Raw genomic sequence first — 24790 nt, 5'->3', positions numbered from 1 at the left:
AAAGAATTTCATTTGGTTTTCATTGTTCCAAGTAGGGCAAAAAGGGATAGAAATGAAATAAGACAAAAATAGTTTGAAGAGGAAAAGCCTTCACAGCAGAGTTTTCACACTTAAATGCACATTTTTATTATACTGTCACTTATTTTTACTTAGGTCCTTCTGTTGTCCGATATCATCTGCCTAAGATGTTGCTGCTGTGGCGAAATGTGTTTCCACGTTCTCTGAAGGAGCTGGAAGCAGAGAAGGCAAGAGGAGATTCATTCACCTGGCAAGTAACACTGGAAGGCCGTGCTGGAGCTCTGTGTGGTAAGAAATTCAGACTTTGAGATTATACCTGCACAGTAAACCAAAACGTGATTCCAAGTATTGTAGAGAGAACTCCTGTAACTTCCCCTCTTTCTTTTCTTTACTCTGAAAATGAGTAAAATGTGTCACATTTTCATCAGTATGTCCTGGTTTTCACATAAAATTTTATGAACAGGTCACACAGCAGTTTTTAATTGCTGTTCCTTTGATATTCTCAGAATTTGTATCTTGTTTATGTCTTATACTTGTTTGTTTCAGTGAAAGCTTAATTTAAACTGTTCTGTTATTAGCTATGAGAAGCTTTGTTGCTCACTGCCCTGAGCTCCTCACTGAGGATGTGATCAGGAAACTGATGACACCCATAGAATGTGCCATGACAATGATGTCACAGTAAGTAGGCAGTTTCTGCTCTTTATTCACTTTTGTCCTTTCCTGGTCTTGAAATACTAGAACTTATTTGGAGTTGGGTTTTGTGGTTTGGTGTCTGTCCCTTCCCCCTGCCCCACCGAAAATTAAAATAGGACTTCTGAGGAGATGCATGTCCTTGATTTATGACAGTGTTTGTTGGGTTTGTAATAAAAGTTTTCTCTGTACAGTTACTTCTGAAAATGGATCATTAATTGAGTCATGTTGTTCAGAGTAGTTCTCTGAACACTGTTTTCTTGCCTTGCCTAGAGTTATATCCTGTGAAAAGAAATCTGAAAATACTCTTTTCTGTAACTGCAACATTTCTATTTTCTCTTTCATTTTTAATTCTATAGCATTCCATCAGTAATTAAAGCCCATGGAGCTCATCTCAAAGCCAGTGCAGCTATGGTTCGTTTAAGACTTTATGATATATTGGCTTTATTGCCTCCAAAGACATATGAAGGTACATACATTTTTAACAGTTTTTGTTGAAGTAAAAATTCTACTTTACACTTGTGATGCATGTCTTTGAAGCAGCTTGAAGAGTCAAAATGCAATTTTAGAGATCTCCAAGAATTTTGTGCTGTATTCCTCATCTTCTATATGTCATCTTGACAGTATAACTACAGAGTATGAGTATTGCAAAGCATTCATAGAGTAACACTTAGAGTGTAGCAGTTATGGTCCCCTTTGTTGGATTGAGAGGTATGGAGATCATGGTCTGAGATCAAATGTTTTTTTAAGTTATTGTTACTTAAAAGATAGAGAACTTTATTTCTTAGTATACTGAAAAACAAATGTGACAGTGGAGGTTTAGTTTTGGTTACATTTGGGGTGTTTTTTTTTGTTTGATTGGTTTGGTAGTTTTCCTTTTTAAACCTGATTTGATCTATTACACACATCTGCTATGAGTAAATTGCTAACCACTGTCACATGGTCTGACAAGATAAACTTTTTGGGTTTCTTTGGTTTTTTTGTTAATTCAGTTTGTTTACATGATCATGTGGATGAGCAGGTTTTTTTCTACATCTGAATTGTCATCCTGTAAGGATGGCCTAATCTGTTGTTTAGAACCAGACACAATTCTGAGTAATGTGCTCTAGTGGACCCTGCTTTAGCAGAAGGTGGAATTAGATAAATAACCTTAACTGTTATTTAGGTATTTGGGTACCCATGATTTGGGAATTGAGAGCCTACAGTTCCATTTGAAGCCTTGCTCTCACCTCTAGTATTGTCAGATTTACTTCTCTGTTAGCTACCTCTAGAATTGGAGTAATGGTACATTTATAACTTCTGATCAATAGCTGAAATCTTGTAGCTAAGAAGCAGTAGTGATTCTTTTTAATGTCTGTCCTTCTAGGATCATTTAATGCGCTTCTTCGAGAGCTGGTAGCAGAATTTACTTTGACAGACAACTCTGCCAACACAACCACATCACTCCTGAGGTCTCTTTGTCATTATGATGATAGTGTTCTGCTTGGCTCTTGGCTGCAGGAAACAGATCATAAGTCAATTGAAGATCAGGTAACAAAAAAGCTGGAAGAATGAATTAGCTGCCCTGTCTGTGTGATGTGTGTGGGGAAGCCTCCTAAAACTCGAGCTTCGTACCTTGTTTTTAGTCTTATTTCAGAGCTTTTTTGCATGTGCTTCCATCTACAGGGTACTGTTTTGAATAAAAGCAACCTACAGCTGAGATAGAAATTGCATAATGCTACTCACAGGGTTGTGCTTAGTGCACCAGCCTCATTTAAAAAAAAAAAAACAACCCTAACTCAGTATCTCTTCCCATCTGCCAATATTTGCAGCTTAGAAGTTGTTCTCATATAGGTTTTTTTGAGCTAGGAGAAATGGAGGTTCCACTTAACATGTTCCATAATGAAACTTCTGTCAAAATATCAATATTGCAAATGGTGTTAGAGCAAAACAAGATTTAGCTGGTTTTGTAGGTGTAGTAAGAAATCTTACATTTCATGTAAAAGTGTTGACACCATGTTGTTGCCTGAAAACTCCCTCTTCTGCAACAGCCATCTAATAGTAGGAGGGTTTCTCAGAAGGTTTGATGGAGCTGATCCAAAAGCCAAGACTGATATCAAGGGTGTGGGAAGCTTTCTGAGCCAAGATCAGCATGTCAAAGCAAAAAAGAGTTTTACAAACTTTCTTTATTTGTCGTGAAGGACGTAGTAGACTTCCAGTGCAGTCTTCAGTCCCCAGAGCTTTTTCACTCCCTCCTGCCCCCCCCCCCCTTTTTTTTTTTTTCACTTCCTGCCTGTAAAACACTGGCACTCTTGGTAAGTGGAGGTCTGTAGTCTGTGACAGGACACTGGCAGTGTGTGCTCACAGCCCAGAAAGCCACTGGAATCCTGAGCTGCATCAAAAGCACTGTGGCCAGCAGGATAAAAGAGGTGGTTCTGCCCCTCTGCTCTTTTGTCCCCAACATAAGAAGGACATGAAGCTGTTGGGAGCAAGTCCAGACAGGGGCCACAAAGTTAATAGGAGGACTGGAGCACCTCCCCTGTGAAGATGGGCTGAGAGAGTTGGGGCTGTTCATCCTGGAGAAGAAGAGAAGGTTGCACAGACACCTCACAGCAACTTTCCAGTATCTGAAGGGGTCTACAGGAAAGCTGGAGGGGGACTCTTCATCTGGAACTGTAGTGATAGGTTAAGGAGTAACAGGCACAAATTGAAAGGGGGAATTTAGGTTAGATATTTGAAAGAAATTTTTCACAGTGAGTGGTGAGACACTGGAATGATTACTGTGGGAGGTTTTGGATGTCCCAGCCCTGGTAGTGTTCAAAGCCAGGGTGGGTAAGGCCTTGACCAGCCTGTTCTAGTGGAAGATGTCCCTGCCCATGTCACAGCAGTGCTGGGACTAGATGATCTTTAGGATCCATTCCAACCCCTAACTTTCTATCATTCTTTGATACACTTGTGCTTAGTCATGTTTTATTTTTTAATGATATAGAGGTGTCAACAAACCTTGCTGTGTTTTCTGGCCTTCTAAGGAGAATACAGATGTACTAGACTCTAATTTTTTTTTTCATGGTTAAATAATTGATAAGAATATAGAATTTTCTTCAGAGAAAATAATGATTGTTTAATAGTGTTTCATGAAAGAATGATGGTTAGGAAGTTTCCTGATAATAGGAGAGTTTATAATTTTAGTAGTGTTTCTGATTCTTTCTATGTAGGGCATAATTATAGCCAAAACTGATATCTTAATACACTGTACTGTAACTCTGTGCTCAGAGAGTGACTGAATAGCCTTCTTTCTGAAATGGTACATCATATTCAATGGTTCAGAAGCTACTATTTGTACCAGAATCAAGCTGCTTTTCTCTTAATTTTCATCTTTTAATACCAGGAATGATAGTTTGTGTATTTATCTAGCTGTTAACGGTTTTGACCCTTTAGAATTCAGCTGTAAATGCTGATGTGTATGCATGAGGATACTGCACTTGTATTCAGGTGCTTGTGAGCTATTCTGTTGTTTTAACTACTGCATATGTGTTTTGGTTATCTGTAGTTCCAAATGTTATGTGCAAAGGTATATTCAGAGGTATTCATGTTGTGTGGAATTTTGCAGCTTCAGCCAAACAGTGCGTCTGGAAGTGGTGCTCTGGAACATGATCCCTCTTCTATTTATTTGCGCATCCCCGCTGGTGAAGCTGTACCTGGTCCCCTTCCCTTGGGAGTATCTGTCATTGATGCATCTGTGGCTCTCTTTGGTGTGGTTTTTCCTCATGTCTCTTACAAACATAGGTCAGTTTACATCCGTGTTCAGTTTCAGAACATAATACCTTGTTTCTCTGGGTACTGTTGTGTTGGGGATTTTTTTGTTTATTTGTTTGGTTGTTTTCCTGAAATAAGAATTGACTAAGGTATCAACTGTCTTTAAATTCAGAGTTTAGTGTTTGATGTCCATTGTGTCTCAGGATTCCAGAATATGTGGAGTCACTTTAGAAATAAAGTGATTTCCTCAGTTTTATCTTTTTTGAAGATTAGCATTCAGAGATGAAGACTAGATTCTTCTTTTTCATACTGCATTTAACAGTAGTAATATCTCTGCAACCAAAATTTCCTGCAAAAATACCCATTGCAATTAACTTCAAATCAACCTTGAAAACTGCAGGGGCCTCCACTGAATTTCATTTGGCTGCCACAAGAAAGACCATTTGATTTATAGTCAGCAAGGAATTGTGTGCACAATGAAAAAGAGGAAATGGAATTCAGTGTATTTTCCTTTGTGTTTCACGTTACCGCTACAGTTATGAGTTGTCAGGACTAATTTTGTTACTCAGTTTAGGCAATTTGTCCCTGAGCACAGAGTGAAAACAGTTCTAAGAAGCATTTCAAAGTAAAATCAGCTTTCAATACAAATCTTCTGGGAGCAGTTTTTTTTGTAGCAGTCAGCCTCATTTTGTAGTAAGTGCAGGATAGACTTGAGACCAGCTTGGGGTAATTCACCTTGGTCTATACTTGTTCTTAATGGTGAAAAGATGTAGCTTGGGAACTGCTGAGTAGTTAAGAATGCAGATTATTCATTACATTCCTGTTTTTGGTATTTTCAAGGGAATGTTCCTCCTCCCCGTAATGTTTTCTGGGGAGGAGTTGGGCCAGGAATGGACGTTAAATGGGAAAAACAAAGAAACAGAACAACAAATATGAAGAGTAACACTATTTTAAATGGTAGTGGAAAGACAGCATTTTCCACTCTGTTCCTCATAGCTTTCTAGTTATACAGTCAAATACACCTGAAGATTCACTTCCTCTTGGTGGTGTTTTCTTCAGAGGAAGAGTAAATATTTGTGGATGAACTAGAAGAACCAGCAAAGGGATGTTCAGAGTAGCTCTGCAGTTAATACCTGTAGTGAATACCCTCTGCAGCCCCTGAAGCAGACATGCTGTTACTGAACTTAAAAGGCCCTTTTGTTCTGTGTAGTTTTTACCAGCTGTGCTTTAGTTTGTATTTTGAAAGGCTATCACTTCAATTATGTTCTTTCCTTTGCTTTAGATTACAGATGTTGGATCACTTTGCTGAATGTGTCAAGCAGGCTAAAGGTGTTCGCCAGCAAGCTGTGCAGCTTAATATCTTTACTGCTGTTCTTAGTGCCTTGAAGGTAGGACTTGTAAACTTGCAATGAAAGCCCAAGTTCATCAGTCTGTGTTCAGTACAAAGGGCTGTTAGAAGAGTGCTACTAAAGTTATTCAAGAATTAGTTACTCAAAAGTTTGGAAATTCCATAATTGAACTTTTTTCTGGATACTGGTTTGTGCTCTTGTCTTCATGTGCCAGTAGAGAACAGATGAGGCTTGTGACTGCATTCTACAGTTGTCAGCATTCTGTAGTATTCAGACTGCCTTTCATCTTCAGTGCTGTGGTTTTATTTACACTGGACTCACGGATTTAAGTACTTTGTCATATATACTCAGAAAACCCCTCAAGTCACAGACTGTTGTGCAGATGTGGCTTGTGTAGCTGAATACACAAATAGCTTTGGGTTTACATTTTGGTTGCCTTATTGCACAGAATTCTAGGTGCTTATGCCCAATCCCACTGACTGCAGCTACTGCTGTGTGCTCTCTATCTAGACTTGCAAATGCAACCTGATGCTGTCAAGTCAGAAAGTAAGCAAGTCACAAATAATGGCTGCCCAGTTTAAGCTGCTGCTGGAGCTCCATGTCTTTGGTTGATTGGCAAAATACATTGGCAAAACAGCACCTCAGTTCTTTGCATTGTTCTTAAAAACTTGATCTACATTGCTACAAGTTGAAATGTAGATTCTGAGGCAGATTTCTGGAAGCTCTCATGCCATGCCAAGTGGTCAAAAAATTGTCAAAATTGAGCTGAAATGAGGACTTGAGGAAAATTAGAATCTAAGGTAGAGCCTCTGACTTCTTGCTCTATAGTACATGCAGTATTTTTACTCTACATAGGTTTAATTATTTCTCCCAGAGTAAAAGAAACTGCAAAAGTGCTTTAGTGTTACTGTTTTGTAGAGTGTTCATATAAGAGGCTGTATAAATGTTTGGAAAGATATGAGTATAAAGAAAAAAATACTTTCATGTATCTATAATGTCTTCAATTTAAGTGATTCTTGTAGAAATGTAACTGGTCTGTGATTTTCCTATTAGATTTTTGCTGTTAGATTTTTAAAGCTTCTCTTTTTTTCCCTGAGGTGTCTGATGTAAAGCTAGATCAGATTTGGTAGGACTAGGGTGCATGTAGATAATGCATTTGATAAAAAAGACTGGTGCAACAGGTCTTCCTGTATGTGAAATAGGTACAGTATTGGCAAACATCATGAGACCCAGGATGTTGTTGATTTTGAGTTTCAAATGTTTTCAGCCAATGTGTTTTAGGATAAACTACCACAAATTGAAGCAAAAGTGCATAGTTTTCACTTGATGGTCTCAAATATATTTTCTTCTGCTCTACATTGGGGTGTTTGGATTCTTCTTCTTCTTCCTTTTTTTTAATTTTTTTTTAAATTTTTTTTATTTTAATGTAGGGTTTAGCAGAGAATAAAAGCACATTAGGACCAGAAGAAGTCCGCAAATCTGCTTTGACACTTGTAATGGGTGCTCTTGATAATCCTAACCCTATTTTGAGATGTGCAGCAGGTGAAGCTCTTGGCAGAATGGCTCAAGTGGTTGGAGAAGCCTCTTTCATTGCTAGAATGGCTCAGTACAGTTTTGATAAGTAAGTTGATTTTAATTCAAAAAATGAAATAAAATTGCAATTTAATGTAATGTGTAATTTAATGTAGTTTGGAAGATTCCTTTTCTAAATATCGTATTCATTATTGTCTTCTTTCCTGCTTGATCCCTGTGGTTACATAGACCTAAGAAACCTTTAAACAGATTCTTCTGTATTGGATTTATTTCATGTGAGGAATAAACGCTGAGTTGTTAAACACTTGGAATGTGAAATCATACTGGTGAACAGGTTTTGATGAGTTACCTGAAGGTGACCAAACTGTATCAGATAGATGAGCACAGCTTACATTAAGTATGACTGTAATGTGAAGTATGTAACAGTGGTTCTGTTTCACTCTTTACACATTGATTTAACTGATTTGCTGGTCTGTATTTTTTTCATATTCTATTGTTTATCTTGGGTCTTTAGAAAGATACCTGGTAGAAGCAACAAGACAGTATGTTTCCCAATTTCTTGCTTAAATTTAAGGCATCAGCATATTTCTGAATCAGAATGCGACTGCCTCAGGGCTGCAGCCCACGTTTTTGGCTGGGCCAGGTGCATGCACATAGCCTCAGTCCAGCTCTCTTACCTCTGAGTAATTAAATTTTTCTCACCCTTTCATCTTGTAATAAAGTACAACATCCTTGCTTTCTTTTGTTGAATTTCTATTACTGGGACGTTCCGTGGTTTCTTATCTAGATTAACTTGTAAGTTGTTAATGGTTGTCGTTCTGTTGACAGTCAAGTGATTTTTTTAATATTTGACATGTACATTTACTTTGTTGTTCACTGATAGCCAAGAGCATGCATGTCTCTCATACAGTCAATTAGGGGAAAGAAATCTTTCTTTGTGTTTATTAGGAAATCCCTTCTTTTATCTCTCTTCCTCACCCACTGAAAAGGCTTCTAATTACCAAGTGATGTTGTGTGACATGCATTCAGAAGCAGTATTGTGGAAAATACTCAATAAGTCAATGCATAAAACTTCATATAACCAGATCATTCATTCTGTTTTAGTTTCATTATAAAAGGATTTCTATTTAAAAAAAATAAAAAGGCTCTCTTGGAAAAGCCAGAAAAATCAGCTGTAGAATAAAACAGCTCTACAAAAAACTGGATTTGCCAGTTTGTCATTTCTCACTATGTGTTGTCATTTTTTTGTTCTTGAGTCCTTTTTACGTCATTGGTTTTGGAATGATTATTAAATTAGTCTGCTATGAAACACTTGTAAAATCTGGATTCTTTTTCTATATTCATCAAAGCTCTCCTTCATCTAAAAGTTCTATTTATGACCAGAAAAAAAAGAAAATAATTATTAAAATACCTTCTTTTCCTCTTGTTTTATATGTAACCTGTATTAATAGCACTTGACTAAAATGCATTATTTTTGCTGTTGTTCAGGCTTCTCAAGATTTTGTAAGATGGCCTGTGAAACTTTATTAGTCTTTTGCACTGTTGTGGTACTTCTAAGATTCTGTGTAACAAACTTACTGAATGAAGTGATTTCTTTGTATTTAAACATTGATAGGTTAAAATCTGCTCGAGACGTTGTATCAAGAACAGGCCATTCCTTGGCTCTGGGTTGTCTCCATCGGTATGTTGGTGGAATTGGTTCTGGACAGCATTTGAAAACTAGTGTCAGCATTCTCTTGGCTCTGGCACAAGATGGAACCTCTCCTGAAGTTCAGGTAAAAAAAAAGCAATCACCACAAAGTTACTTAAAATGTTCAAGATGAAGATTAAATATTAAACTACCTGTTCAGATATTCTTTAGTAAACAATGTCACATATAAGATGTGTAGCATGTGCCAGGGACATGAAGAAAGTGAATCCATGTGCCAGGGAGTGTGAAGAAAGTGAATCTTTTCTTATAAACTCCCAGAATCCCAAAGATACAGTGTAATGAAAATATAACTCCATATGTATTTAGAGAGGCAGTTGGAAGTGATCAGGTTAATTCAGAAGGATGTGTGTCTGCTTGTCAGCTGTGCCAGTGGTGCACTGTGGGCATATTCCAAACTGCCTTTAAAGCAACATGTGTTAGTATTGCCTTGGCTGCCCGAAAGGAACCTTTAACCTGATGACTGACATGTAATCTCTTCTGGAGTCTCAGGTGATGAGCAGTGTTTCCTTTGTCAAGTAATTCCTGTGTATGTGGTACCTACACAGGGCATCATCTTTGCAGGGTTGTATTATGAACACAGAAATGTGTTGCAAGCTGAATTGCACTTGGGGGCAGAAGGGGAATCAGTAGGAGCCAAGTCTAACATAGGGAGGGGTTTCTATCTACTGTGAACTATAGATTTGTGAAGTCTCACAACAGGACGACTTGACTGCTAAAAGTTGCTGGTATAGTAGAAAAGGGACTGAACATGCTGTTGAAAGAGTAATGGTTTTGAAGAGTAGTGGCACTTTATACCCACAGTCTGAGAAGCTGTAGTGCCCAGTAACTATAAAGAATCATACTTACACCTTGGTTTGCTGTTAACTTGATAGAACATGTACTTGAATACCTTCTAATTTCTTTTCCTCAGAGTAATTAAAAAAAATTTCAAAGTAACAAGGTGTCTCAGTTGGGAAAACAAGCCTAGTTTTTTTTGGAGGTAATGTTAAAAAAATAAATCTATAAATACAATTTTAACTCTCTTTTGAATTTTCTTAGTTTAAGGAAAGACAAAGTGCAATTTGCATGTGTAACCAACTTCAAGTATGAGTGGGTAACTTGAAGCATATAATTATGCACCAGTAATTTAAAAAAGAAATTTAAAAGGTTAATGTTTTGTGAAAAAAAAAGGAAAAAAGTATAAAGGGGAAGTCTAGGCTGAACTTGCATATCTAGCTTACTTTTTGTTGAGAATACAACACCCAGCCACTGTGAAAAACTAAGCTTTTAAACCTTATCCCTCACTGGATCATTGTGGTTACACAAAAACTGTATGCAAGTATGAATAATGGAAGTTTAAAGGAGTGAAAGGATAAGCTGTAATGTGCTACCACAGGATTAGGACTGTAGAGGTAGTTAGATGATTGCTAGTGCTAATGGTTTTTGGATTGCATCAGAGTGGATTAAAAAGTAGCAATTTTAAAGGCAGGTTTTCCAGCTTATTCCTAAGAGTCTAGCTTTGTAATAGTAATACTCTTTTATCTTAGTCATGTGTTTAATGTGAGAAAATTCTGAAATAAGATCACTTAGTAGGGTGTTGTGAAGAGACAGCTGATGCTTTCAGGCGTGTCAGTGGAATTTATTTTCAATGAAACGTCAGTATCTAAAAGGACCCTCCTCTTGCCTGCTTCTTACTTTGACAATTACAATGAATTACTTTGCTCTTTTGTTGTTTACTCACCTTCAACTGGAATAGGTCTATTGTTCACCATTTTTTCTCTCATGCTGACTGAACAACACTGCTTTTTTCTCTTGTACCCCCTAATAAGAAAGTTAGAAAGATACATGTGAACCTTTCAGCTTGTTATGAAAATCAGTTCAGACTGGAATATAAGAGACCATCTCTGCTAAGGTCTTTGTAAACTGCCCATTTCAGACTGCCTCCAGTTTTATAGTGGAATGATTCTCTCTTTCTCCTGTCTCAAGTCAGTTTTATTTTTCCTTTTTGTTTTAATTAGATGTGTTGTTTGTGCTTGTATTGTTCTTCCTTGAAGTGCTTAAGTATATTTTTTTCTCAAATTCTTTGTCATCTTATTTCCATTATCCCCAGAACTGCTGATAACCAAAGAATATAGATATATTTAAACTCTCAGGTGTTTGCTTGACGTCTGAAAATTTGGAAACACTTCTGGAGTCAGAGTAGTAAATTAGATGTGCTAAAGAACAGAAGTACAGAGCTAGGCCCCAACTGAGTAAAAAGACTGTTAAATTTCCTGAATCCACTACTGAAAAACATTCCTTTGTGTTTTTGGTAGACCTGGTCTCTGCATTCTCTTGCCTTGATCGTGGATTCCAGTGGGCCAATGTACCGTGGGTACGTGGAGCCAACGCTGTCGCTCGTCCTCACGCTGCTCCTGACTGTGCCGCCGTCGCACACAGAGGTGCATCAGTGCCTGGGCAGGTGCCTCGGGGCTATAATAACTACTGTTGGGCCTGAGCTGCAAGGTTAGTGGGAATTTCAAGTGCAAAAAAAACCCAAAAAACTACATTGTATAAAGATGATATTATAACCTTAAATGGAAGAATGTAAGTTTTTGTTAATTGCAGGTGAGGGAAGGCAATGTTGATTGTTTCAGTGACAGTCCTGCAAGCTGCAGTTTGGGATTTGTGTAAAGAAGTTGCAGTGATGTATGGTGTTTTGTCTAATGGTAAATTTGCATGGTAGGTAAGCCATGAAACCCTTGCTGCATATTTTGCTGTGTGTATTTCTGAGGGGCATGAGACAAGGTTTTTCCTCCATTTTTTTTAACACATATTTATTTTATTTTAAACTGATGGCGAGGGCTTAGGTTTGACACAGTTGATGATATTATGAACTGTACTATGATACTATGATACTGATGAATTGATGATATTATGAACTATTCTGTTCATTCTTGATACCCTTAGATCTCTGTATTGTATTGTAGAGACTTAAAATCTTGTCATGCCAAACACTGTGTCTGAGATTCTGTGCCTCAGGTATTAAAACTGTGGATTTGTAACTTTGTCTAACTGGGATTTTTAGGAATATTTTTAGGATGGTCTTTGATGCAGTGCCAGAGAGCCACTACTGGAATTTTAACTCTGAATAGCTAGACTTAAAATTTTAGTTATGACATAGTTCTAGATGGTTTAATTGAACTTGTGTATCTGTATGTTAACCTTTTGACCTGGAATATTTTAAAATAACTTGAGTAGAATGTCTTCTGCAGGTTATATTTCTGAAATTGAAAATATTTTTATAAACCTGATGTGGGTTAATTCTTTGGGTTAATTCTTAAAATGCTGAATGGGATTGTTCTTCAAATCAAATGCTATTCTTTTAAAATGCTTGTTCTAGTAGAGCAGTGCCACTCATCTATTTGAGCTAATTAAAATTGTCTGCACACATAGATACCAGCTTAAGAGTTACCTGATATTTTAGGAAATGACTCGGTGCCAAATGGCTTGGTGCAATGTTGCTTGTACATGTGTAGAGTGAAAGAGACTTTTAAAATCTAATTTCAGATAATTAACTGGTTTCATGACCTGGGAAGATAGTCTCACAATATTTCTGACTGGAGATTATCAATCCAGAAATTCATTTGGACAGCATATTATTTAACTGAGCTAAAAAAGAGATACTGAAACACTCTGTAGTGTTTCTAGTTTGTTGAGCAAATCAGAAAAGTTGCATGTTAATTTGAGAACTCCTTTTTATGATATTGAAGCTTTAATAATTCTTGCTTCTCGGAGGTTTAAAGTCTGCAGTTGTGATAGAAACGTTTTGCTGTGCTAAGGATATCCTCTTCATGATTAGGTAACGGAGCTACGATTTCAACAATCCGCTCTTCCTGTTTGGTGGGATGTGCAATCACACAAGACCATTCAGACTCACTTGTTCAGGCAGCTGCTATATCCTGCCTTCAGCAGCTTCATATGTTTGCACCACGGCATGTCAACCTGTCCAGTCTGGTTCCCAGTCTTTGTGTGAGTATCAAATGCATCCCTTTTGGCCCTCCAAGTTTGATGCATGTGCTTAGCAGAGGACAGGGGAAATACTTAGCACGGAGAGCCAGATGTAATAAGCAAGTTATATTTGCAAAAACGCTGGAGTCCCCAAGCTATTTTACATATTTTCAGAATGCTGCCCAAACTGAAGTCATAGGGGGTGATTCTCTTTCACCCTCAGTAGTGTAAGGTAGCAGGCATTTATGAATAATATAAATGACTAAAAAAGATGCTGAAATGCTCCGTTTGCTCCAACTAATTGCATGCAAAGAAGGAGGTGAGTGAGTTGGGGATTTATGTTGCTACTGTCAGCATATTAGGGGCTGACATACAAATTCTTGTGCTGCTGCTGTTAAAATGTTGCCACCTTCCTTCATTAGTGTTTTGTCAGCAAGTCCTGGCTTAAGCCTGAATGTAAGGCAAAGGCTTGAACCCAAAACATACCAAACATGAATATAAGAGGAAAGGTGGTGTGAGTGTGGTTCTGGTGTAGGTTGGTGGGAGTTTTTTTAATAATTACTATTGTAAAAGTTATTTTTAGAGGGTTCAGTAGTCCAATACTGAGAAATTTGAAAAGCTTCTCTGTAATGTCTGTTAGATGTTTTGCAAAGTTGTTTATGTCAGTCTTTGTGGTGCTGATGACTCAGTGTTACCTGAAGGAATGCAATCCTACTTGTGTCAACACTGGAGCTTTTTCTTAGTATGCCAACCAGATTTTCCCTAGGGCATCCTCTCATGATTAGGTGCTTCTCCTCAGCCTTGTGCACACCCAAGCCCCACCCTGCCCCAAGCACTCCTGGGAGTGCAGTGTATTTACAGAACCTGTCACTTGTCCCTTCACAGAATTTTGCATGAAAGGGGTGTAACACACCCAGAAGTAGATAAGCTCTTTTGTATGAATATCATGTACAACATGAGAGATAATTCCTACAGCCATTTACTCTGTAAATACCAGTGGATGATGTTACAAACAATGAAGTTCATACATGAATACTTAGTGCTGTTTTGAAACCTTTTCCCATGGTTTTCTACTGTTTTTCTCCTGTTAGTTTATCATCTTCTGCTAATGAAAGCTATTTTTGTTTTGCTTTCTCATATTCCTTACTTTCAAGCTATACTTAGTTTGTTAGAACTTCCTCTGAGTTGTCTTGAGCATTTCTTCATACTGCACATGCATAGTTATGTAGGCAAGGTCTGCCTTACCTGCACCATTAGCCAACTCTTCAGAATGGAATTAATGCCAGGTATCAAAATTAAACCATGCAGTTCCACACTCTTGTTTTAATTTCTTCTTCCTGCATTGCCTTTATAACATGTAGTTATTTTGTAATTTGAATCACAGAATACCCTTCACATTAATAAATCTCCCAAATGTTCTGTGTTTTAGGTCATTGAAACAGGCTCAGTTGTGATATTTAGAAATTCTTTAAAGACTGCCTGTTTTTTTAGGACTAAAATTCTTGTACATTCATATGTGGAATAAAGAAGTACTGTTAAAATGCTTTACAAACTGTAGAACCCTTTCATTTAGGGAAGCATTTTCCATCCCCATAATAACCTAATACCAAGAAAGCAAATGGATATTTTGTTTATTAAAACCAAATTACCCTGGAGTAAATAAAGAGTTAGAGTTTCTCAAAGGGCACTCATCACCTCTTCCACTGTGGAAAAAGCATTCACTTTTCTGTGGAGCTACTTCCTCTCAGAAAAATAGAGACCATACACAATTCTTCTGTAAGGAAAATATTTGTCTGTGCTTTAGGTGATTCAGAGGTATTAGAAGCCAGTGTTGCTTAGCAAAGAAATCTGATGCTGTCTTATTGAGAGGCACTTTTAATAACTTAATGCTATAGATTCTATTACTATTGTGAAATGCAGGTTTTATTATAGCTGTCATGTGCAGTGCACCTGATAATGGCTTTTTTGTTTAAAAGAAAGTGATTTACAGCTATAGCAGAATATGAGGCAGAGTAGCACTGGAGTGTAACAAATTGGAAACTAATTAATCTAAATCACCCTGGCACAGTAGTTCCAGTATTTAAGCTTTTACCTCTTTAATCAGGTAACAGCTGTCAGCTCTGTGTATGCCAGCTTTATTTTGATATTTGTATATTATGAAAAGTGCTTACTTCTGAACTTTCAGAACTTGATTCCCAGCAGCTCACTCATGGGCTTATAACTGAAAAATGCAATGTTTTTAGTCCTTGGCAGCATTGATTTATTGCTACAGGGGTGCAGCCATTCCCTCACCTGTAGTGGTTTTGACTTGCAGGTTCACTTGTGCAGCTCTCACCTGCTGCTGCGCCGGGCTGCGGTGGCGTGCTTGCGGCAGCTTGCTCAGAGGGAAGCGCCGGAGGTGTGTGAGTACGCCATGAGCTTAGCGAAGAACGCTGGGGACAAAGAGAGCACTGCCATCAGTACGTACTTCTTTCACGTGGCCTTTGTGTAACAGTTGAATGAACATGTGTGCATGTGTGGGCTTTGCCTTCGGAAAGAAGGGAAAAAGCCCAGAACCCCCTTGTGCCCTTAGTGAGAGGTACCCTTAACTGTCCCTTCTGACTTCAGTAATTTCTGGCCACACCCCTGCTTGTACCTCTAGGATTTTGTTTATGGTTTAATTATTTGTGAAATTCCGACTTTACCTCTCTCTCTTGTTAAGGCTGGCAATCAAATAGGGAGCACAGTATATGTACAATGGAAACATTTTACAGTTTTTCTGGTGTTATAGCTCTTGTTATTTTGAAAATTGACTTAATGGTGTGCTGTTTGATTGAGATATCTGGTTGTGTTATATTCTGTAAGCATCATATCTGCAATGCCTGTGGACTTTGCTGGCTGGTCTAATTCTTATAGACATAATTTTATTTTGAAAATAGGAGGCTCAACACAGTCTTCATACAAATGTAGACTTGTGAACTTATTCAAATGATACCAGTTAAGTTTGTCTCTGGGAAGAGTCTTTAGAGTCCAATACTGTTAGGTTTTTTATAAATTCATGGGCTGTGTGCCTTGAAGAGAGGTTTTTTTTAACTTTTTTAATACTTGGAGGTGTTATTTCCATTGCAGATGAAATTAATTGCTGTATTAGAATCTTTCTAGCATTGGTTCAGAAAAATATCAGTAACATCTATGTGATCTTTGATTGAACTATACACACACAGGTTCACAATGTCCAATTCAAATCTGTTGCTCCAAATTTTAAAACTGAGTTCCTGATTTTAGAAAAGCTTTCTCATTCTCCTTTTGCAGACTTGAATCCTTTTGCACCAGGGGCCGGCTCTCGGCGAGACGCTCATTGCCGGCATCAGGGGGTGAACATAACAGAGACCGGCCTGGAGGGCGTCCTGTTCGGAATGCTGGATCGGGAGACCGATCGGAAATTGTGCTCAGATATCCACGACACCCTGGGACACATGCTGTCATCCCTGGCAGTGGAAAACCTTTCTCACTGGCTCATGCTTTGTAAGGATGTCCTTGCAGCTTCCAGTGGTGAGTGTTCTGTTGGGCTCACGTAAATGACAGTATGTCCTTAGCACTAACATGTTCTGGCAATATTGGTTTGGAATTTCTCCTTTATCCTAGTTAAGATCTGGGTTATATTGTGTACAGAATTTGATTATCGTGCAATTAAACTGCCATAGAAAGAAGGAACTACCGATGTTAAGTTTCAGAATATTGCTGGTAAAAGTAAAAAGGTAGCTGCTTGAAGCAGGGTTTCTAATGGAGAAGAATGGTGTTTGTAAGTCTGACATTTTAGTATCTTAGTGAAAGCAGACATCCCTTTTAGCCTGTATACATCAGGATTGTACAGAGAGAAGACTCCTGTACACATTCTGAGCTTTCTTTTATGAGGTTTTTTGAATTACTGATGTGATGCTGGGTTACCATGGTGATGAATTTTTTGTTCGTTGTTGCAGATTTGTTTGCACAGATTTGGTCCTCTGAGACCTTATTCCTGTTTTTCAGCTTGTAGGGTGGTTATGACGCAGAATCTGCTCATTTCCCTTGCATTTATACTTGTTTATTGGCATGCGTGAGTTCATCCTGAAGCTGTTTCTAAATGCTGCCAGCTTTACATTTACTGATGAGTAATGCTACCAATAATTTCTTTATGCAATATAGTTACCACAAGTCTGCCCAGTAAGAAAGACCTCATTTCCTGAGTTTTAAATTGGCATGTCTTTTTGTTATTTCATGTGGGATGGGTCTTAAAATTTTTACATGGTTGTCCAATTTCTTATTTATTTATTATTAAGTGACAGGTCTCAGAGAAAACCATATTAAAATAAATTTCTCTCAGGTGTATTGTAAGCCAGCAACTTCACTTTGATCTCCTTTGATCCAATGAACTGGCTTACAACCAAAATGTGGTTTGCTTTTAAGCAGAGATTTACAAATCAGCCACATGAGGTCCTGGATGCCTTCTCAAAATGCTGTTGTTATGCATTAGTATCATCCATGTTTGATTTTCCCCAGCCTTTTTCTTTATTCAATGTCTTGGCTCTTCAGTTGCTTAAATTTAGACTTTCTAAGAAACATGAATTGTGATAATTTCCTTTAATTCTCTTCTAATTATTGCTGGGGTAATTTTTGTCAGTATTTTGGCATTTTGCTAATTTAGACCTTGTTGTTGAGGATTTATGTTTTCATTTCTGAATAGCAAAATATATATGCGTGTTTGGTGGGGGATTTTTTGATCCATGTTCAGCTTTTGTTTTTTATGTAATCCCTGAAATAATTTTTAATTTCTGAAATGAAGTCTCTAACCTACACCTAGAGAAAATAATTTTTTGAATGTTACTCCCATTTTTGGGTGCTATCAGTGGCCTACTTGGCTGCATAGCTGTCCCATGGCATGGAGCTTTGTAATTTTGCTTCAGTTTACCTTGCTTTTTATTTTGCATTTGAAATGGGAGCTGAATAATTCAAAGCTAAGCTCATTCTTTTATTCTGAGCCTGATAATTATTTTAATTCTGAGCTTTATCTTGTTTATTGGCAGTTTAATGGGTTTATTTACAAAACTGGGCAATTTAGATATGGAATTTAGCTATAGTTGGTAACTGTGGAGAATTAATATTACAGGAATTTATCTCATATGATGTAAGACAAATAAAGGGTAATTTAGCCCAGAACAGAGGTGACAACCATTTCTTTTAATGATACGCTCTTGCATTTGGACATTTGTCAAATGTTTCTACAGAAGAAGTAGTCTGTTCTGAATCTCAGTATGAGGAAGGACTTGAACTCATGTCCTTAACTGCCTTCTGTGGATTTTAACAGTGGCATGTTTTTTCTTCCTCTTAATTGTTCTGTGTCATAGACATGAGCACTGCTGCTCCCTTGGGAGGAGGGAAGGATGAGGAGTTGGAGAAGAAGGATGAGATGGATGATGACACAATGTTTACCACCTTGGGTGAAGAGGACAAGTCCAAGCCTTCTGTAGCACCTCGCTGGGCCACTCGAGTGTTTGCGGCAGACTGTCTGTGCCGGGTTATCATGCTGTGTGAGAATGCCAACAAGGCACACTTCGACCTGGCACTGGCTCGTTCAGCCAGACTGAAAAACCCAAAAAGTAATTGCGTGCTTTGGTTTTGTTCTTAATTTTTTACTTTCATTTTGACACCTCTTTACAGCTTAAGATTACACAACCAAGAAAAAAAATAGTAAGCGCTTATTCTTTCATTCAAATGGTCAAAACCAGAGGAAATGCCCAGCAATAATCAATAAAACTGTGTCTTTATAATCACAGTAGTTACAGTACCATGAGCACAAAGAATGAGGTTTTCTGGAACATACCAGTTCTGAAAAACTGGTCTGCTTAGGGGAAAAACGTTAGAGATGCAAAGGTTTTCTCAGTTCTGGAACAGAAGCAATAAGCTTCTAGCTAAGGACAAGTTGGGAGTGTTTTCAGAGTTTAATGCAATGAATGAAACTTGAGATTATTTTAGCATCTCCAATCTGAAGAGTTGCTAGAAAAGAAAAAAAGAAGGGATCAAGCTAGGTAATTATTGCTATGGCATTGGTTGCAGAGAGAGGGGGATGTGGGAGGGAGTTATAAAAAGACATGGACTTTATAAGGTTTGTTCTTTTGGTATCCATGAGAGTGATAAATCTTAGTTTTCATGTTCCAAAGATAGTTTTATGAGTTAGAGGATCAAAATCGAGAGGGCTTAGATGGCATAGTAGTTTTTTGAAGAAATGTTTTTCAGATAGTGTGAGGTGTCTGTCCTGGAGTTGTCCATGTTTGTGGTTGTTTGGGTTCACCAGTGTAGTGCTCATGAGGATTTTGTGTATGTAGGATGAATATTGGGAGCATCCTAGAATGTATGACATTAATGGATTTTGGTGTCTGTGTTGCTAAGGGTGTCTGTTGTGGTATGGAGAGTTATCAGGTCTTTGCCTGTGTTGCTTTACTGCAGCCTGGTTCCAGCACTGTGCATTGCTTTTGTGAGGCTCTGGTTTTTGACTTGATTTGAAGCCACTGAAGACTAGAAAGGAACAAGTTCGGGAAAGTTTATTTTGTCATGGCATTGGATTACAAAGAAAATAATGAAATAACTGCTGCTTATAGGGTCCTGCAGAGAATTGCGTATCATAATCTGGAAAATTTTATCTCTAGTTATTTAAAGTGAACTTTGATGTGTTTGGTATCATTGTAAAAAGGAAAACTCAGCAAAATTCTGCCCCCCACATCCAGCTGCTAAAATCTTCAAATTTTACTATTGTCTCTGAGTCTCTGATTGTTTGAAAAAGGAAGTGCAGACTTTTATCACTGTAGTTCAAAGTGATTTTCAGTCTTTCTTTACTGATATGCCTCTGAAAAGTTTCAGCCACAAAAACATTTTCCTTTTTTACCTTGAGACTTGAAAACAGCTTAGGCAATTTATGGGTTTCATTAGTCACAGTGGATGTTGTTAAATAATTTATTTTCATGTGAGTTGTACATGTGGTAATTTCAAATTGAGAGTAAGAAAAGAAATCAAATGGATACCTAGAGAAGAATAATCCTTTCAGAAATGTTACCAAGCTATGTATTTTTCTTGTCTGTATGCTTACAGCCTTGGATGTGGTTTTTGGGAGGAGAACCAGAGGCAGACTCAGATTTAGGTGTTGACATCAGCAGGGGTCACTGTAAGCACAGGACTCGAGCAGGAGCAGGAATTGCCTTGCAGATTTTATATATGTTTGGGGCATCATTCAAATTAGCTTTACTAAATGTTTTAATATATTCTAAGCTACTTAGCCACATTTACATACTTCATTCTACACAATATTTGTTGAGTTTTTAAGGTTGTCTTAGGAATAAAAGTCATAGAATCACTTTGTGGGGGAGGGGAAGTGGAAAACAAGAAAGCAAACTAGGTTTCATTCTTTCCTGCTTCTTCATGCATTAAATGTTGATATTTGGAAACAAATAGGTAAAATTCATGCATATCAATGAGGAAAATGTTGCAAGTACTCATCATGTCAGCTATCTTTTAAGTTACTAAATAGTTCTTTCTGTTTTGTTCTAAGATGACTTCTTAGTACTGCATCTCTCTGACCTTATCCGAATGGCATTCATGGCTGCCACGGACCACAGCAACCAGCTCCGCATGGCGGGGCTTCAGGCTCTCGAGGACATCATCAAGAAATTTGCATCCGTTCCTGAGCCAGAGTTTCCAGGCCATGTGATACTGGAGCAGTATCAGGCGAATGTGAGACCTCCTTCATAAGTTCAGGAAATTGAGTATTTATGCCAATGTACCAGTATTTGCTTTGAGAACATTTTGTAATTTCAAAAAAAAGCTGTGAGGAGATGTTTCTGTGTGTGAAAATGTGCTAGAGAGACTCACTTACCTTTTCAAATTTTATTTTTGTATCTCATTCTATCTATTATAATTTAGTAGCTGATAAAATTCAGTAGCTTGAAAGCCAAATGTTTTAAGTTACATTTAATTTTTGGCAAAAGTGGCTATTAGTTTGTAGAACTAAGAACTGGAAAACATTGTTCACTCACTTCTAGATTTTCTAGGGAATTAAGGAATGTGTTTCTGTTTAAATGAAAACTACAAAAGTATATCACTGGGAAGTGGGCAATTAAAGATTTATTTGGGGACATTATCGTGCTTTTTTTGTTGCATAGCTTAACTCTGTCACCTCTTTTGTTTTCACTCTTGTCATCAAGATTTTTCCAAGATCTTTCAAAAGGCAGGCTTTCATCCTTTTCACTTCCTGCCTTTTTCTTCTTCCTTCTGTAGAGCTGTAACCATTGCTTCTTTCTCTTGGACTTGGTTCCTTTTGTTTCACAAAAATATTGCCATATAGCAACTGCCTAAAAGGCATTTTTCAGTCAGTATTTGTCACTTGGCGGGCTTGATGCAAATCCAGCCATAAACATTTAATACCATTTTTCACATTCTTTGGACATGGAATTGTCATTGGTTTATTGATCCTTAACAGAAGTTGCGCCTGTAATACCGTAGTGATTAAAAGGATACTCATTAACAGAGGGAAGATAATACCACATATTTCACAGAGGTAGTTGAGACTTAAAAAGGCAATGGGGCAAGCAGGAAAAAAAGTAGTTTAAGATTTTGTTGTTGTTATTTAAAGACTGCTATTGCAAATGCTTGCTAGATAGCAAGGATAGTTTTGGTATGTAACTACAATGCCAAATTTTGGCAATCTTGTCTTGCTTATTATGTACTTGTCCTTGAGGCTTAAACAAGATGAGGTGAACAACACTGTGTCCCTATTACTGTAGTTGGATTTTTAACTTTTCTTCTTATCAACAGGTTGGAGCTGCTCTGAGGCCAGCCTTTTCCCAAGATACACCATCTGATATAACTGCAAAGGCCTGTCAGGTACAGTAGAAAACGTTCACGTACTATAAGCAGAACTAATTTTCCTTCTCTTTGGAAGAAGGATGCAAAAGAGAAATAGCATCAAATGGCTGGAAGATGTTGTAAACTTTAGCTGTGATGTTTTTGCAACATCTTTTGAGTTTCTTAGTAATATATTTTGTTACTCAGATGTGCAGAAGTCCTTTTGTGGAGCTACATCAAAAAATGTATCTGGAACTAACTATGTCTTCATATCAATCCTGCAAGAAAAGAAGGGGAAAAAAGGAAAAAAAACTCTTTGCTTAATGACACCAGTAGAAGTCTATTTATTGTCCTTCAGTCTGATCAGATATTTGGATTACTGACAATTTACCTTTAGACATTAAACTTCAGTTTAATGCTCTCTTTTAGAATTTAGAAGATCTGAGCATTCTCATTACAATCATAGTAACAACTTGTCATTGAAAGTTTGCTAAAAGATTTTTTTTTCTGAATGTGTTTGGGATTGTTCTCTTGTGTGTAATCTTGTGTACTGCCATTTAAATCAACTGTCAGCAAAATAGCTGTAGTAGTATGTGGTTTTCACAGCTAAAGAGACTACTGTGGTTTAAAGAAACAGTTCTGTGAGCTATGCAAACAGTTTAAAAATGGTAACTCGGTGTTTCTGAGTTTTGTTTAGTAAATTTGAGTCATCAGGAGTGTGATTTTGTGTTATTCTTTTACACTCTTCATTTTCAGCAAAACTTGCAAGGATTGCTCGATTACGGCGTAACTTGGTACCTACTTGTAGGAAAATATATGTTCATCCTGATTTACTGAATGTTTCTGCACGTTTAAATGAAGAGGCATTTATGTGAAAACATTTAACATTCCTTATAACTTGTCAAAATCTTCTCTTTTCAATCAATTTCAAAGCAGATGTGTTCACTTACAGGATCCAATGGCTGGAGATTAGGTTTGGCTATTTAACTCGCTCTAGAAATTACATGGACAGAGAAGAACTTACCTGAAGGAGTTGGATGTTGTTATAGTTTTATGTCATTAGTGAAACTGATGTTGACTTGCTCAGCAGCAGGATTGAAGCTAGTCTTATTCCTACTGTGATAGTTTTGTGAGAAGTTTTCAACAGCTTTGTCCTGTATCTGTTTAGGACACTTCTAGTATTTGTGTTTAAGTTTGGTTTTTTTCTAGATATGTCCATCACTCCAGATCATGAGAGAATTCCTCCCCCAAAGGATGTCATGGAATTGGTTCTTTAAAAGCAAAATAAATAAATTTGAGATAGGTCAAAAATGGCTTGAAAAAACAGTTTGTAAAACCTGAACTGCTTGAGTTCTGTGAGATTTTTTGCTTCTCATCCTCATCCTTGTAGAATAATCTCCAGAATAAGAGCAGCACTTCTGAAAGAAATTGTCCCTTTTCCTCTTTGTAGAAAAGCAGCTGCACCAGAATTCTTCTATTGCCTGCATTATGTCTGGCATGAATATGCTTCAGAGGATGAATGCCAATGTGTAGCATTAGTCAGGAGCAGCCAATCTGTGTGATGTTTGTTACTTTGAGTACCTGTTTGGATCCATTTAATGGATTCAAATGAAACATTGAGAGACACCCAACTGTCTGTCCACCATTGTGGATGGATTGTTCTAGGTATAGAACTGTGGGTTCCAAATCATAGCTCAATCTTCTAAATAATTTCTAGGTGTTTTCTTGACATAAATAATTTGAAAACTTCCCACTAGTAGGGAGCCTTATATATTGATTTGTGATGTGAGGGGTTTTAAGGTATACTGTTGTTGATTGCTGTCCAAAATATTCTTCACAGAGAATGTGGTGACCAGACACTTGGGAACAAAATAAAAAAATTCTTATAACCTATTTATGAAGGATTGAAAAATTTTAAAAATATTTTCCATATCTCTTAAGTTCCCTTGTAATAGGCATTGCAAATATAGCCTTTATAACCATTCACCTGAGCAATTCTGTTGTCATGGCTGGGGAGAAAAAAGAAAAGAAAACCTGATTTATTTGTCTTAAGCAGGAAGACAGTGGCCAAGTTTTCCTGTTGGTTTTTGGGTTTGGTTTTCTTACTAATTTGTTTTTTTCCTTTATGAGGTTATTGTGGTTTTTTTTGCTAGTTTAGAGTGATTCTAAACTTTGTTGTCTAGGTATGTAGCGCTTGGATAGGAAGTGGGGTTGTAAGTGACCTGAATGATCTTCGCCGAGTTCACAACCTTCTTGTCTCTTCCTTGGATAAAGTGCAAGCAGGAAAGGGATCTTGTAGCCAGCTTTACCGAGAGAGTGCAACTACTATGGAAAAACTCGCCGTTCTCAAAGCATGGGCTGAGGTAAACCACGACCATTCAATCTGTCAAAGTTTGGAAAGGTTTTACAGTGTCATAGCAGCATCATTCTGCCTGTACATGCCTTTCTCCTAACCTCTTGCAGTTTTACTCCTGGGATGTTTTAAACTCGCTATCTTTCTCTGCCATTCTCTTGAGCCATATTTAAATTGATCATTCTTTGTTGTGTTGCACTTTACTGTGTAAAATTATGCACTCATTCCCTATCAGATTTTGAATTTCTTCCCATCTTACTGCTCTTAAACTTGAAAAAAAAAACCACAAAGAAGAAAACAAAAAACTCTAAAGATCAAACAGCCTTAAAATATATTCTGGGAAAATATTGCCCTTAGTTGACTAGTGAACCAACTAGTTAGTTAACTCTGTTAAGTGTTTATGATTGACACATTTTTAGGAAGGAAGTGTGTGGCCAGATTGTTTTAGGAAAGTCCCATTTATGAACCTAAGCATTATATATACTGGTAGAAATAAAAGAAAGGATTTAAATAAAACAGAGTTGTGTTGAAAGTCTCTTTTTTCCAGTAATTTTGTAGTGAATTTTATCTGTGTAGAATCTG

General features: G+C 37.4%; 1 protein-coding gene across 3 annotated transcripts in view; it reads left to right on the top strand.

Annotated features, from left to right (window-relative positions):
• Nucleotides 1–24790, top strand: part of HEATR5B (HEAT repeat containing 5B) — a 53994-nt gene that overhangs the window by 13547 nt on the left and 15657 nt on the right. For all 3 annotated transcript variants that reach the window (XM_064414764.1, XM_064414766.1, XM_064414767.1), the window contains 16 exons: nucleotides 154–306; nucleotides 597–696; nucleotides 1068–1177; nucleotides 2075–2238; nucleotides 4298–4473; nucleotides 5726–5831; nucleotides 7223–7413; nucleotides 8941–9100; nucleotides 11331–11520; nucleotides 12857–13026; nucleotides 15320–15464; nucleotides 16297–16536; nucleotides 18369–18620; nucleotides 20564–20745; nucleotides 21826–21894; nucleotides 24039–24218. In XM_064414764.1, coding sequence (XP_064270834.1) covers nucleotides 154–306; nucleotides 597–696; nucleotides 1068–1177; nucleotides 2075–2238; nucleotides 4298–4473; nucleotides 5726–5831; nucleotides 7223–7413; nucleotides 8941–9100; nucleotides 11331–11520; nucleotides 12857–13026; nucleotides 15320–15464; nucleotides 16297–16536; nucleotides 18369–18620; nucleotides 20564–20745; nucleotides 21826–21894; nucleotides 24039–24218 — 2588 coding nt within the window. The remainder of the gene's footprint in view (nucleotides 1–153; nucleotides 307–596; nucleotides 697–1067; nucleotides 1178–2074; nucleotides 2239–4297; nucleotides 4474–5725; nucleotides 5832–7222; nucleotides 7414–8940; nucleotides 9101–11330; nucleotides 11521–12856; nucleotides 13027–15319; nucleotides 15465–16296; nucleotides 16537–18368; nucleotides 18621–20563; nucleotides 20746–21825; nucleotides 21895–24038; nucleotides 24219–24790) is intronic.

This window comes from Passer domesticus, chromosome 3, assembly GCF_036417665.1.
Source record: "Passer domesticus isolate bPasDom1 chromosome 3, bPasDom1.hap1, whole genome shotgun sequence".
NCBI classification, from domain to species: Eukaryota; Metazoa; Chordata; class Aves; order Passeriformes; family Passeridae; genus Passer; species Passer domesticus.
Note: the sequence above shows the minus strand (reverse complement) of the source record. Positions and strands in the feature narration are given on the sequence as shown.